Here is a 16,321-nt window from a genome sequence, read left to right on the forward strand (position 1 = left end):
ATCAAGATAGGAAAAGATAAAGGCTCCTTTGTCTTGGGGAGGAGATGAGAGTTTGCTTGTCTCAAATCAGATTCACTCTCTAAATGAGATTACCCTGCAAAAGCGAGTAGACACCTCTCATTGAGTTTGCATACATACTTAAGGCACATATGCAAGAAAAATTATATTTTGGGAATGATTCCTGTTCTTACGCAGCTGCATTGTTCTAAGCTACCCCATGATCACATAAAGAAGGAGTGTCCCGTGTTTTAAATCAAGCAGTGCAAGGAGTTATTTCTGTTTGTTTTCCAATGTATCCATAAAAAAACAAACTCGGTGCGGTGAGAGCCAATTTTTATTCTGAAAGTGTGGCCCAGAGGGAGGGGTGAAGAGAGCCAGTGTCTTAGGCTGAAAGCCTCCACCTTTCTCCAAAAAGTCCCCTCCAAAAAGTCTCCGCCCTCCATTGTTAATTGGCCAGATGTTCTCGCAGCCCAGCCGCTGCCTCCTGCGCGTCTTTCGTCCCGGGTCGCTCCCGGAGCAGCTGCGCGACGCTGCGATGCGCTGAGCCCGAGGCGGCAGGTAAGGCGGAACGCGGAAGGGGGAAAGGCGCACTGGCGCAACTGGGGCGCGGATGGGTCTTCTGGACTCACCTGGTCCTGGGATCCTGGCCCCGGGTCAGCCAGGGCTGGTCTACTCGGAAGCCCATCCCACTGTCTCCAATGGATCTTGCTCCCGCTGGACAAAGCGCGATTTCCCAGCTTTAAAGCTGTTGCGCTCTGTGGGTTGACTTGGGAGTAAAGCCACTGAGTTTGCCGTGCGCACAGCGGGTTCAACGACAGACACGGCTTGCTTCCCGGCCTGTCAATTCCAGCGGGTCTCCTCTGAGCAAGGATGAGGTCGGTGGAACTTGGAACATAGGATCTGGCTGTGAGCCTCCGTAAGCGCATTGAACGCCGAGGGTTTTGATTCTGGGTATAGAACAGTGCTGGGTAGATGAAACTCTGTCCACACTTACTTTGGGAGTAAGCTCATCTGTAGTGCTGGATTCCTCGCAATGCAGGAATCTCACCTCCTGAGACTTGGTTCTGAGCGTCTATGACTGGACTGCCTTCTTAAATTAGTAGGACTCTGATGTGGGGCTCTGGTGCTACCCTGGTATTTTTGCAAGTGGAGTTTTAGAATCACCACTCGAACCAGCTTTTCACTTCTGAGTTGAAGAGAGGTTTCTGGACTCAAGTTATTCTGGGAACAGGACCAAACCTGGACAGCTGCGTTGAGTGGCTGGAGTCTCGGAAGAGCACCTGATGGTTGGCCCAACATTTCAGGGGGGTCAGACTAGATGACCATTGGGGGTCCCTTCCAACCCCACAGTTCCATGATTCTATTAATATTCAGCCAGCCGTGAACTCAGGTAAAAGAGTCAAGCTGTGGGTCACACGGGAGTGTTTGAGAGAGCTTTAAATTATTCCATTTTTTCCTTCTTTCTCTCTGGCACCAGATGGTTTAATTGCCTTGGCAGCTTTCCACGCTGGTTCCTGACAGCTCACTAGAAGAGGAAGCAGGCTTCCTGTCTGCCTTGGACCCCAAGGCTGATAAATCAAGAGTTTTAGCGCTCAGGGGAAAGTGTTGCAAGGAAGCAGGAGAACTTGCCCAAAGATAAAAGCTGAGATTGTCATCTCTGGGTGGGAGCTGGGAGGGGTGTCAATTTCTCACACTGTCTCTTTTTAAAAAAGAAATTTATTTATTTGGGTTAATTGAATTTTTACAGAGATATACCCAACATTAAAAAATAAAATAAAAAATTCCAATCAATCTCCTGGACTTCCATCCAGGTCCTATTGCTAATCATTTCCTCCAGCATCATTTATATGGTGCAAATCTTTTACATCTCCACTGTGTCCAGAATTCACTCTTAAACGACAAGTGCTATTCCAACCCTACTAACGATTTTAACTGTTTACAATGGTCTTTAAGGTAAGTTACACATTTTCCCCATTCCTTGTTAAAATTTTGGTCTTCCTTCCTGATTTCTGATTCTTCCAGTCGTTTTAGCCATTTCAGCATAGTCCATCGACTTCATCCGCCATTCTTCTCTAGTGGGAACTTTATCTTCTTTCCATCTCTGGGCCAATAACATCTGCACAGCCATGGTTGCATACATAAATAGTCTTTTTTGCTCACTTGGGATTTCGGCACCTAGAATTCCTAAAAGGAAGGCTTCAGGTTTCATAACAAAGGTTGTTTTAAACATTTTTTCCCCAACTCATTATATAAAGGACCCCTGACCGGTCGTGGCCAACTCTGGGGTTGCGGCGCTCATCTCGCTTTATTGGCTGAGGGAGCTGGCATACAGCTTCCGGGTCATGTGGCCAGCAGGACTAAGCCACTTCTGGCGAACCAGAGCAGCGCACGGAAACGCCGTTTACCTTCCCGCCAGAGCGGTACCTATTTATCTACTTGCACTTTGACGTGCTTTCGAACTGCTAGGTGGGCAGGAGCAGGGACCGAGTGACAGGAGTTCACCCCGTCGCAGGGATTCAAACCGCTGACCTTCTGATCGGCAAGCCCTGGGCTCTGTGGTTTAACCCACAGCGCCACCTGCATCCCTAACTCATTATATGTCATTTCCCAAAATCCTTTTACTATTTTACAATTCCACCACATATGATAAAAGGTGCCTTCTTTTTCCTTACATTCCAGCATATATTTGAGCATGTTTTATGCATTTTTGCTCATTTGCTAGGAGTTAAATACAGTGGACACTCGGGTTGCGAACATGATCCGTGCAGGATGCACGTTCACAACCCACAGTGTTTGCAACCTGCGTCTGTGCACGCACAGGTTGCAATTCAACGCTTCTGAGCATGTGCAAAGTGCGATTTAGCGCTTCTGCGCATGCGTGAGCACCGAAACCCGGAAGTAACCCGTTCCAGTACTTCTGGGTTTCGGCAGTCCACAACCCGAAAAAATGCAACCTGAAGCGTCTGTAAGCCGAGGTATAACTGTACCACCAGTTACAGATAGGTAGCCGTGTTGGTCTGCCATAGTCAAAACAAAAAAAATTCTTTCCAGTAGCACCTTAAAGACCAACTAAGTTAGTTCTTGGTATGAGCTTTCGTGTGCATGCACACTTCTTCAGATACACTGAAACAGAAGTTTCCAGACCCTTCTATATAGTGAGAAGGTGGGGAGGGGTATTACTCAGAAGGGTGGTGGGAATGGGTGATGGGCAGATAGCTGTGATGAGCCTGTTGACGACTCTTAACGACTGCAATAGGTCTTACAGGAAAAAGCAAGGGGTGAGAAGGTGAAAAATGGCTATGTCATGTATAATGAGATAAGAATCCAAGGTCTTTGTTCAGGCCAGGACTCTCCATGGTTTGAAGTGTCCTTCAGCTCTCTATATTGGACAAACAGGCCAGACCTTACGCCAATAAATAAGCGGACATAAATCGGACATCAGGAATCACAAGACAGAGAAACCAGTAGGAGAACACTTCAATCTCCCAGGACATTCTATACAAGATCTCAAAGTAGCTGTTTTACTACAAAGGAATTTCAGAAATAGACTGGAAAGAGAAGCTGCTGAATTGCAACTTATCACCAAACTTAAAACCATGGAGAGACCTGGTCTGAACAAAGACATTGGATTCTTATCTCATTATACATGACAAAGCCATTTTTCACCTTCTCACCCCTTGCTTTCTCCTGTAAGACCTATTGCAGTCGTTAAGAGTCGTCAACAGGCTCATCACAGCTATCTGCCAATCACCCATTCCCACCACCCTTCTGAGTAATACCCCTCCCCACCTTCTCACTATATAGAAGGGTCTGGAAACTTCTGTTTCAGTGTATCTGAAGAAGTGTGCATGCACACGAAAGCTCATACCAAGAACGAACTTAGTTGGTCTTTAAGGTGCTACTGGAAATAATTTTGTTTTGTTTTGTACCACCAGTAGATCATTTTCATAAAATTTTCTTTCAACATATAACTTCCTCACATTCTCTGTGATGCTTCCCACATTAGAACGCATTGGCGTCAGACCTTCCGATGACAATTGTGCAGAGATAAAGCAGTTTAATATTCAAAAATGACAGTAATCGTGGGATGGTAGCGTTGGAAGGGACCCCAAGTGTCATCCAGTCTAACCCCCTACAATGCAGGACTCACATCTACAAAAAATCCCCGACAGACAGCTTCTCAACCTCTGTTTAGAATCATCCAGCGAAGGAGAACTCACCACCTTCCAGTGGAGTCTGTTCCATTTTCAAACAGCTCCTCCTCTCAGCAGGGAGATTTTAACATTTTATCATTCCTGAATAGCTGTGTGACGCAGCAGCAAAAAAGGCTAAGGCTATTCTAGGTTACCTAAAACGAGTGCACAGTTCAAGGTGTGGTCAGACCACACCGGGAGTCCTGTGTCCAGTTCTGGGTGCCACAATTTAAGAAGGATATTGACAAGTTGGAAGTTGTGCAAAGGGGGGTGAACAAGATGATTGAGAGGTCTGGAAACCAAGCCTGATGAGGAATGGTTGAAGGAGCTGGGTGTGTTTAGCCTGGAGAAGAGGAGACTGAGAGGAGATGGGGGGTTGTGGGTCGGAACCCTAGTAAAGGTAAAGGTAAAGGGACCCCTGACCATTAGGTCCAGTCGTGGCCGACTCTGGGGTTGTGGCGCTCATCTCGCTTTATTGGCCAAGGGAGCTTCCGGGTCATGTGGCCAGCATGACTAAGCTGCTTCTGGCGAACCAGAGCAGCGCACGGAAACGCCGTTTAACTGCCCGCCGGAGTGGTACCTATTTATCTACTTGCACTTTGACGTGTTTTTGACCTGCTAGGTTGGCAGGAGCAGGGACCAAGCAATGGGAGCTCACACTGTCGCGGGGATTCGAATCACCAACCTTCTGATTGGCAAGCCCTAGGCTCTGTGGTTTAACCCACAGCGCCACCCGCGTCCCTTACATGTCATATAAAAAAGGTGAAAAAGGTTGACTGGACAGTTAAGTCCAGTCAAAAGCGACTGTGGGGTTGTGGCGCTCCTCTCGCTTTCAGGCCGAGGGAGCCGGTGTTTGTCCGCAGACAGCTTTCTGGGTCATGTGGCCAGCAGGATTAAACTGCTTCTGGCACAACGGGACACCATGACAGAAACCAGAGTGCATGGAAACGCCATTTACCTTCCTGCCGCAGTGGTACCTATTTATCTACTTGCGCTGGCGTGCTTTCGAACTGCTAGGTTGGCAGGAGCTGGGATCAAACAACGGGAGCTCACAACGTCGCGGGGATTCGAACCGCCGACCTTCTGATCAGCAAGTCCTAGGCTCAGTGGTTTAATCCACAGTGCCACCCACGTCTGAGCCCTACCTTGGATAAAAGATTCCTGCATTGCAGTGGGTTGGACTAGGGTCCCTTTCAACTCCACAAGTCTATGATTCTATGAAAAGGTGAGGTGAAGGCCGTCTCTGGAGTGAGTTTCCTTTGCAGCTTCTGATGAGTACAATTGGTGAATTTTATTATTTCGGTCGCAGACCAGTTCCAGCCCACATACAATATCAAGGAAGTCATAAAACACAATAGGGATACATTTGAATTTGCAATTTTGCTTTGCAAAAGCTCCCAAATTGTTGTAAGATAACAATTTCAGTACAAATAAAGCTGTGGGTTAAACCACAGAGCCTAGGACTTGCCGATCAGAAGATCATGGTTCGAATCCCCGCAAGGACGGGGTGAGCTCCCGTTGCTCGGTCCCTGCTCCTGCCAATCTAGCAGTTCGAAAGCATGAAGTGCAAGTAGATAAATAGGTACTGCTCTGGTGGGAAGGTAAACAGCGTTTCCGTGTGCTGCTCTGGTTTGCCAGATGCGGCTTAGTCCTGCTGGCCACATGACCCGGAAGCTGTACGCCGGCTCCCTCTGCCAATAAAGCAAGATGAGCGCCGCAACCCCAGAGTCGGCCATGACTGGACCTAATGGTCAGGAGTCCCTTTACCTTTATTTTATTTAAAGCCATTTACCAAAAACAACAGCAACACCCCATTAAACTTATCAATAAAAGACAGTTAAAAACTGGTGTCTTAAAAAAAATTCAAAACTAACTAAAACCAACCATAAGCTAGAAGTTTGTAAGGCATGGAACTTCTGTGTGTCAGGGCAGATTTGCCTAAACAAACAAAAATGTTTTCGGCAGACCCCGGAAAGTGTGCAACAACGGCATGTGTACTCTGATGTCAGAGAACTGTAGAATTGCAGAGTTGGATCTCTGAGAGTCATCTAAGTCCAACCCCTGCAATGCAGGAATCTCAAATGAGGAATCCATGGCCCATCTCAACTTCAAAACTCTCAACTTCAATCCTCCCTGGCCATCGGCCATTCTGCCAGGGCTGTTGGGAGTTGTAGTTCAGCAAGAACCTGGAGCAGGGGTCAGCAAACTTTTTCAGCAGGGGGCCGGTCCACTGTCCCCCAGACCTTGTGGGGGGCCGGCTATATTTTTTTGCGGGGGGAATGAACCAATTCCTATGCCCCACAAATATCCCAGAGATGCATTTTAAATAAAAGCACACATTCTACTCATGTAAGAACACCAGGCAGGCTCTACAAATAACCCAGAGATGCATTGTAGGACACATTCTACTCATGTAAAAACACGCTGATTCCCGGACCGTCCGTGGGCCAGGTTTAGAAGGCGATTGGGCCGAATCCGGCCCCCGGGCCTTAGTTTGCCTACCCATGACTTGGAGGGGTCTAAGGCTCCACCCCCCCACACACCTGCACTGGCCCCTTAAAGGTGGGAAGACGCGACCTGCAAAATGGAGGGTAAGCAAATATATGTGGCAGCTTTCTGCTTGCACCCGTGCTTTTCAGTAAGGGTGTGCTGCTACGGATTACAATCTTAGCCCTGCCAGCGGTTAGTCTGCTGTCTATTTGCTCTCCAGGAAGCCTGTGATGTCGCCTGGCCGCTGATCTTGGCAGTCGTGCGGAGCAAGACAATGGTTTTCTTCCCACAACGGATGGAGGCCCTCTGTAATTTCCCTTCTCTTACGGAAGCTGGGATTCTTCCCAGCCCTGTCCCACTTCCTTTCATGGGGTTTATTTTCCATGTCCCCCACTCCTCCTCCCTCTTCTGGGAAGCCCATCCTGGCTGGAGGGTTTTCACGGGAGCCGCGCTCCTTATTTCCCCCCCGTTTGTTTTTATTCCTGACATTTTAGACCCCATCAGTTTTCTCCAAGCAGCCCAATACAGTGGTACCTCGGGTTAAGTACTTAATTCGTTCCGGAGGTCCGTACTTAACCTGAAACTGTTCTACACCTGAAGCACCACTTTAGCTAATGGGGCCTCCTGCTGCTGCCGCACCGCCGGAGCCCGATTTCTGTTCTCATCCTGAAGCAAAGTTCTTAACCTGAAGCACTATTTCTGGGTTAGCAGAGTCTGTAACCTGAAGCGTATGTACCCTGAAGCGTATGTAACCCGAGGTACCACTGTACATGATTTTTCCACCTCTGTGCTTAATTCCCACTAAAACCCTGCGACGTAGCTTTAGGCAGAGAGGCAGCGACTGGCCCCGAAGCTCACAACTGGTCTGTCCCAGTAACAACAACAACAACAACAACAACTTATTTATACCCCACCCATCTGGCTGCGTTTCCTCAGCAACTCTGGGCGGCTCCCAACAGAATATTAAAAACATGATAAAACATCAAACATTAAAAACATCCCTAAACAGGGTTGCCTTCAGATGCCTTTTAAAAGTCAGATAGTTGTTTATTTCCTTGACATCTGATGGGAGGGTGTTCCACAGGGCGGGTGCCACCACCGAGAAGGCCCTCTGCCTGGTTCCCTGTAACTTCTCTTCTCACAGCGAGGGAACCGCGAGAAGGCCCTCGGAGCTGGACCTCAGTGTCCGGGCAGAACGATGGGGGTGGAGACACTCCTTCAGGTCTACAGGGCCATTTAAGGCTTTAAAGGTCAGCACCAACACTTTGAAATGTGCTTGGATTGTGTGCAGTCGGTCACTCTAACCACTATGCCACTCTGGTTCGGACAAGCAAAACAGTTTCAGAATTGGTGCTAGACGTGAGCTGGTCCCTGGAGATACAGGCTTCCATAGGAAATGGCCTACTCGGGCTGGAAACATGAACTGGGTTGCAAAAGGGCAATGGGTGAATATATCTGTCTGCTTAAGATCCTGTAGCTGGCCACCCAATCTGGCAATCTTCATCCCCCCCCCCCACACACATACACACTGCCAGAATGTGGCCCCTGGAGCAGTAGCAATGTGGCTCTCAGACTAAAAAAATGGTAACAACTGCTGCTCTAATGCATCCAGACGTGGTTCTGGGTTGACTGCACTCTGCGCTGTTTCTTTTCTGCTGCAGTTTGTCTTCTGCTGAAACGTACATTGCTGGTGCTGCTATTTGCTATGGCCGAAACTAACGTTTTGATGGAAGGGAACCATCAGAAGCCATGCAGGAAAATATGTAATTACTTGCTTAATATTTGAGGACCTAGTGAAGAAAAGATAGGGGATAGAATCACACGATCGCAGAGTTGGAAGGCACCCCATCTAATTCAGCCCCCTGCAATGCAGGAAGCACAGCTAGATTATCCCTGATAGGTGGCCAGTCGTTTGTTTTCGTGATTTCCATTATTGACCCTGGATGAATTGAGTCAGCAGTAAATCACACTGTGTAAGATGGAGTTATAATAATAATAATAATAATAATAATAATAATAATAATAATAATAATAATAATTTATTATTTATACCCACCCATCTGGCTGAGTCTCCCCAGCCACTCTGGGCGGCTCCCAATCAAGTATTAAAAACAATACAGCGTTAAATATTAAAAACTTTCCTGAAGTTTGCCTTCAGATGTCTTTTAAAGATAGGATAGCTGCTTATTTCCTTCACATCTGAAGGGAGGGTGTTCCACATGGTGGGCGCCACCACCGAGAAGGCCCTCTGTCTGGTTCCCTGTAACCTCACTTCTCGCAATGAGGGAACTGCCAGAAGGCCCTCAGTGCTGGACCTCAGTGTCCGGGCTGAACGATGGGGGTGGAGATGCTCCTTCAGGTAAACAGGACCAAGGCCGTTTAGGGCTTTAAATCTTCAAACCAAGGTAGTTTCCATTCCGGACAGAACTCTTTCAGTCTGCAGCCTCTGTCCCCAACCAATGGACACAATATACCCCGGGGTTTCAACCCAAAGGGCTGCTTCCCCCCGCCCTCACCTCCTAGGCCTCTCTGCCATCGTAGGTGATGCCAGGTATGGGTCTGGTATTGATTTGACTTGGCAAATTCCCAATTCTTTTGCTGGAGCAAAGTGTGCCCCCACCGCCGATCAGCTGATTCCGACTAAAGGTGGAAACAGCCCATTACTGTATTTTTCGCTCTATAAGACACACTTCCCCCTCCTAAAAAGTAAGGGGAAATGTGTGTGCGTCTTATGGAGCGAATGCAGGCGAGAGGCTCTGGTCAGCATTTCCTTTAAAGAGTCGCGAGGAGTGTGTGTGCGGCTCTTGGGCCCTTCTCCCTCCTCGGGGAAAAGCCCCCAAGAGCTGCACACACGCTCTGCGCACTCTTTAAAGGGAGCACAGCTCTTGGGGGAGCCTTAGCCGTGCGCAGCCCCTCCTGGGCAGGGGGATGAAGACTCCCCCTGCCCAGGAAAGGCTGTGTGCGGCTATCCCATAAACCAGGACAGCAAGCGGGATCGCTGCACAGCGATCCCTCTTGCTGTCCTGGCTTCTGGGATTCAGAATATTTTTTTTTCTTGTTTTCCTCCTCCAAAAACTAGGTCTTATGGTCTGGTGCGTCTTATAGAGCGAAAAATACGGTATATCGTTATGGGTTTGGGGCAGCACCTTGGATGATATCCCGAGCCACTTCCAAGCCTGTGATCTGTATCCAGTGATGCTCAGTGAAATCTGTTGCTTTGTGTGGGGCTCTCAGGGCGACGTGGGATCTGGACCCGGCTTGTGTTTTCATTGGCCCAGGGGTTATCTAGAAAGTAACCCGCTTTTGACCTGATAAGGTGGGATTGGCTTTTGGCTGGCTTCTCCCCACCCATTTCTTTTGGCTCACAGCACCGGGGACAGTTATTTTCCCACCCGCACTGTTTTTTGGAGGGGGAGAGGTCCTGCTCCATCTGGGCTCAAGGCTTGCAGCGCCGACAGACAATGAGATCACTTCCTGGCCCAGATCCAGTCCCAGAATCTGCTCCCTGCGACTTCCGGTCGTTCCCAGAGAGCTCTGCCACTTTGAATGTTTCCCAGGGTCTCCGTGTTTCTAAAACCATTTTGAATTCTGCACTGGCGACCCAACTCAACGTTGTTGTTGTTTTACAATGGGAAGAATTCCGAAACCGGTTCAATGCCAAGTGAGCCGTTTTGCCCAATTCAGGGCATGCCAGTGATGTTGGCCACAGTGGCTAATAATGCCTAAAATTGGGGGGCAGGAGTTTAGAATCATAGAATTGTTGGAAGAGGTTCCATCTAGTCCAGGGGTAGGCAAACTAAGGCCCGTGGGCCGGATCCGGCCCAATCGCCTTCTCAATCCGGCCCACAGACAGTCCGGGAATCAGCGTGTTTTTTACATGAGTAGAAGGTGTCCTTTTATTCGAAATGCATCTCTGGGTTATTTGTGGGGCCTGCCTGGTGTTTTTACATGAGTAGAATGTGTGCTTTTATTTAAAATGCATCTCTGGGTTATTTGTGGGGCATAGGAATTCGTTCATATTTGTTTTTCAAAATATAGTCCGGCCCCCCACAAGGTCTGAGGGACGGTGGACCGGCCCATGGCTGAAAAAGGTTGCTGACCCCTGATCTAGTCCAACCCCTGCAATGCTGGAATCTCAGTGAAAGAATCCCTGACAGATGACCACCCAACCTCTGCTTAAAAATTTCCAAGGAAGGAGTGCCCAGCACCTTCTGAGGAATACCATTCCACTGTTGAACAGCTCTTAACATCAGAAAGCTCTTCCTAATGTTGAGTTGGAAACTCCTGTCTTGTGACTTGGACCCACCAGTTTAGGTCCTGCCCTCTGGAGCACCAGAAAACGGTCTTGTTCCACCATGGAGGCAGATCATAGTTGTGGTTGGTGGCCCTTGATAGCCCCCATGAATCTGTCTAATCCTCTTTTAAAGCCATCTTTAGGGACGCAGGTGGCGCTGTGGGTTAAACCACATAGCCTAGGGCTTGCCGATCGGAAGGTCGGCACTTCGAATCCCCGCGACAGGGTGAGCTCCTGTTGCTCAGTCCCTGCTCCTGCCAACTTAGCAGTTCGAAAGCATGTCAAAGTGCAAGTAGATAAATAGGTACCACTCTGGCGGGAAGGTAAACGGCGTTTCTGTGCGCTGCTCTGGTTCGCCAGAAGCGGCTTAGTCCTGCTGGCCACATGACCCGGAAGCTGTACGCCGGCTCCCTTAGCCAATAAAGCGAGATGAGCGCCGCAACCCCAGAGTCGGCCACGACTGGACCTAATGGTTAGGGGTCCCTTTACCTTTAGGCCGGTGGCTGTCACTGCCTCCCGTTCCGCCCGTGTAGGAATTTAATTGACAGGTTAATTAATTAAAGCATCCGGCCCTCAAAATGTCGCCGAACCCAGAGGCTAGGGGTACCAGAAAGCAGATAATGCTCCATTTCCGTGTAAATAAGGTCAGCAGGGCATAAGGTATACAGATAAAAATGGCTGGGTCAAAATACCTGCCAGTGGCTATTGTCATATAAATGGGGAGGGGGCTTTTCCTCTTGGATGCTGCCATTCCCATTTGCCTTCAGTGGAACTTGCGCATCCTCCGACATTTCTCCGATGAAAATAGGGACACCCTTTCCCACATCAGAAAGCTTCTCCCACGCACATCAACACATCAACATCGGTCACCTTGAGCACATTGCAACCTTTCCGCCATGGGCAACACCTTCCACAGATAAATGGAATGAAATAAAAACGGTAACTGCAGGCTGCCTTGAGTCCCTGTCATGGAAAAAAAGGTGGGGCGGTAATATTATTATTATGGAAACTCTGAGAATGATCAGGGACATAGGTAAAGGTAAAGGGACTGCTGACCATTAGGTCCAGTCGTGGCCGACTCTGGGGTTGCAGCACTCATCTCACTTTATTGGCCGAGGGAGTCGGCGTACAGCTTCCAGGTCATGTGGCCAGCAGGACTAAGCCGCTTCTGGCGAACCAGAGCAGCGCACGGAAATGCTGTTTACCTTCCCGCTGGAGTGGTACCTATTTATCTACTTGCACTTTGATGTGCTTTCGAACTGCTAGGTTGGCAGGAGCAGGGACCGAGCAGCGGGAGCTCACTTTGTCGCGGGGATTCGAACTGCCGACCTTCTGATCGGCAAGTCCTGGGCTCTGTGGTTTAACCCACAGCGCCACCCGCGTCCCAAATCCTATTGAACTCGGTAGGACTTAGTTCTGAGTAAAAATGCGTAGGATTGCAGTGTGAGGCTGCCCAGTCTTGACCCAGTTACCTGGGAGTCAGCTCCATTGAATCCAGTGGGACTTACTTCTGAGTAGACACTGTAAGGCTCCATTTACAATAAAGGAATAAACACTCCGTGCATTTCCTAGGAAACGGAAGCACTGCAATGAAATAATTTAAAGTGGCTGGGTGACTTTTCCCTTCAAAATTATAGGAAGGGCTTCGTATGACAGCTTCACTGTTCCCTTCATTTGGTCAGGGATTTTATCTTCAGGATAAAGAGGGCTCCCTTTTTGCCCCTACACAGACTAGCGCCAACTTCTAATTGTTCTCCGAGACGCGGAGGAAAAGGTAAATTCAGGGATCAAATCGGAATTTGTGATGGCTCTTGTAATTCCAGGACTGTCCCTGGGAAATCGGGAAGCTTGGAGAATATCAGCTTAGGCAGAAAGGTACCGTATTTTTCGCTCTATAAGACGCACCAGACCACAAGACGCACCTAGTTTTTGGAGGAGGAAAACAAGGGAAAAAATATCATAAATCTCAGAAGCCAGAACAGCAAGAGGGATCGCTGCGCAGTGAAAGCAGCAATCCCTCTCACTGTTCTGGCTTCTGGGATAGCTGTGCAGCCTGCATTCGCTCCATAAGACGCACACACACATTCCCCCTTACTTTTTAGGAGGGAAAAAGCGAGTCTTATAGAGCAAAAAATACGGTATTTGTCCCAAGGAAGTTCTCCAGCTGAGAGATGGTTCTCTGTCCTGTTCCTCTTATTATTTTCCTTTCGCTGTTTCTCCTGGTCTGGGGATTTTGAAAGGGCCTCATTCCTGGCATTTCGGGGGAAGAGGCAGGCAGTGCTGTTTTCGAAGGGCCTGTCATCTCCGCAAGGGAAGCTAATTTTAGAACGTGTGATTGATTGATGCTGCCCAGCCGAGAAGGAGCAGCCAGCGTCTGAAAGCGCTCCAAAGGGGCAGGAAATGGTCCCAGAGACCGCTTTGGAGAATGCCATGCCCGGTTTGTGCTGGCGTCCCAAACACGTCCGCTGTCCTGATTCATGCAAGCATGCAAGGCGTACTTTAAAGACAGACACACGTATGAATTCCCGTCTGTGTTCTGTTAACGGAAAAATCTGAGGGCTCCCTTGGACAAAAACAAAGATACCAACCAGGATAACTTGGAGCAAAACAGCAGCCTGTAGGCTTGGCCTTTATTGAACTGTTGCAACAGGGTGCTCCCCTCACCTGCAGGAGAGAGGAAGGACCCAGAAAAATGGTGTGCAAGGTCTTATAAAGACTTTTGAAATTCCCATCCTGTAGATCAAGCCCACCCCCAGAAACATCATGCATACATCACAGAAAGGAGGGGTTGAGGGTGGAGTTGTGGTGGTAACCTGAGTGTCCTGTCACCTGGCTGGTTCCCCCTTTTCCCCTCCCCATGAGTACTTTCCAGGTGACAGAGGGGAGTTTGCAGTTTCCTGCCCCCAGAGGGAAGAGCTGATTATTGTCCTTTGTTCCAGTCCATGCTGAATCCACTCCCATATGCAAGTTCTTTGTGATCTTGATGGTCTTCTGTCTAGGACCATCAGGGTTGGCATAGCAACTGGGCAGGGCTCCTGTGTATGTACTGGTATGCTCAAGGATTATGGCTGCCCTGTAGCAAACCTTCCCCATTTTGTAGTCCTTCCTTAATGGAGTAAAATAAAAGTGGAACAGTGCAAATCCGATGTATGGTTGATTTTCTATGAATTTATAACAGAAGTGCAGCGTATGTAGTGTGTGAGTGTGAGTGAAGTTTGTACAAACTGAATGATTTGGGGGGGGGGGTTTCCTGCTACAGTTCTCTGCACTAAACTAAAAACACTCCACCCTTTGGCCACATTAAAATAGCTGGACTCTGATTTGCGTCTCGGACGCTTGCGGAAAAAAGCAACAACAAACTGAACATCTGCAGCCGTTTGGGACGAGCTGGCAATTCAGCCAAGGCAAAAGCTGCAGAGCTGGACTTGCGGGTGTTACTGGAGGGGTTTGCTGTCGAGAAAACCCGCACGGTCCTGGGGCAGGAATGAAGCTGGGCTCCGAAAGGCAGGCGTCTAGGACGCGAGCCAATGCAGAGATGCTGCCAGAAGAGGGAAAGAAGAATGTGTGCTGATCCCAGGCAGGCAAGTCCTAACAAGGAGGGATTTTTCAATTTATCAGCCTGGAGGCCTGGAAGACGCGTGCTTCTAAATCCCAGGTGGATCTCTTGTCGCTTCTCTCCCGGGGTGCAGGTAGTCTGCACGTGCTCAGAGGCTTGTTGTCGCTCGGGGACAGCTGCAATGGGGGAAGTCCTGACGCTGTGACTTTGCCGTATTTGTTGAGAGCAAAACAAGGGATTCAGAACTGCTGCTGGAGAAAGCAGCTGGAAGTGGGAAGGGAGATGAGTTTATAAACTAGGTGGTGCATCCTCTGTGATTCTGCACAATGTGTGTGTGTTGGGTGGGTCGGGGACGACGACACATGAGAATGTTTTATTGGGCTCTGGATTCAGTTTCTTGAACATTTCAGCTGTCAAAAAAAAAAAGTAAGTTCCTAGTCCTCCTTGTTGCAGAGTTATTAGGATCTCAGAAGTCAGCAGGGGCTACCAAGTTTTAAGACATATTGTGGTGGGGCAAGCTTAAGAAGTAAACCCCACCAATTCAATGGGGCTTACTTGCAGGTAAGGGTGCAGGACATTGCTGGCCATGCAGGGGAACCCAACGCTTGCGTACTCCAGTAACTCCCACGGCGTTTAGTGGTGCATCTTTACGCGGCTGCTGCCCAGATGTGCACAGAAAAATAATATATGAGTCTTAACTCCTAATGTTACTCCTCCCCACCTTTTCTAGGTTCCCATTGCCTTCTCAGAAACTTCGGGAGGACCCAGCAGAGGAAAATGGCCCAGCCTGCACACCTGAATCAGAATCTCCCAGGTAATGAGAAATTTTTACTTTATTTTACTCTGCTTGGATCTTATGCCATACAAGGCATTCCCAGAGCAGATCCTCTGAAACAAATGGTTCTAAGTTCGTCGTGGCCTTTAACTACAATGGGTCTACTCTTGAGTAGAATTTAGTGGGACATGTCCCATAGGGTGCTATCTGCCTTCTGCCAAATCATAACAATCCATTTAGCTCAGTATATCATCTAGATTCTAGAGTGACGGCATCTCTGTGGGGGTTTGGAACAGACCTTTCCCTAGCCCTGCCTGGGTTTCCAGATGATGGACTCTGGGGTCTTTTGCACGCAAAGAATGTTTAGAATCTCAATCTGTGCTGGTCCCGTGGGCTAACCGAGAGGCGAGGTCTGAGTCCAGTCTGAGGTCGAAGGTGGAGTATGGAGGCAGTTGAAGCTGGATGCAGGGCAGGTAGTCAGGCGAGGTCAGGAGCTCCGGCAGGATAGCAGAACAGGGTTCAGGCAGGAACTGACAACCAACGAAGTTGCTCCCGCAACTTGGGACTGAGGCTGGCTGACTTTTAGCGGCCCTGATCCTCAGGTGACTCGCCTCTCCTGGCCTGGAGGCGAGCACTCCTCCTGCAGGAACTTAGTTCCCTCCGCCTCTCTGCTCTGAGCCTCTGCAGCTCAGGAGAGGCTGGAGGGTTACCGGACCCAGAGGCAACCTCAGCTTCCTCTGATGGGGCTGAGAGTGGAGCACCTGCAGGCAATGGGTCCTCCATCACCTCAGGAGCCAGAGCAGACTCAGCTGGAGCCTGCACCTGAGGACCCAGCACAGGCGAGGACCCTTCAGGCTCAGGCCCCAAGCCCCGACTCAGCTGGTTCTGGAGGCGGGGACTCCTGTGCAGGCTGGGATCCCTCAGGTTCAGTATCCGAGTCCGAATCCCAGGCCATCACACAATCTCATAAAATCACAGAGTTCAAAGGGACCCTGAGGATCATCCAGCCCAGG

The 16,321-nt window shown here is 49.1% G+C and overlaps 1 protein-coding gene across 7 annotated transcripts in view; it reads left to right on the forward strand.

Moving 5' to 3' along the window:
* Positions 1–429: 429 nt before the first annotated feature.
* Positions 430–16,321, forward strand: part of KANK3 (KN motif and ankyrin repeat domains 3) — a 34,226-nt gene continuing 18,334 nt past the window's right edge. The window contains exons 1-2 of one of the 7 annotated variants that reach the window (XM_081895435.1): positions 430–558; positions 15,264–15,347. In XM_081895435.1, coding sequence (XP_081751561.1) covers positions 15,311–15,347 — 37 coding nt within the window. In that variant the 5' untranslated portion in view covers positions 430–558; positions 15,264–15,310. The other 6 variants (XM_081895439.1, XM_081895434.1, XM_081895433.1 and 3 more) reach the window with 6 other exon arrangements.

The sequence above is a fragment of the Podarcis melisellensis genome (assembly GCF_964234715.1).
Source record: "Podarcis melisellensis genome assembly, chromosome: 18".
Lineage (NCBI taxonomy): Eukaryota > Metazoa > Chordata > Lepidosauria > Squamata > Lacertidae > Podarcis > Podarcis melisellensis.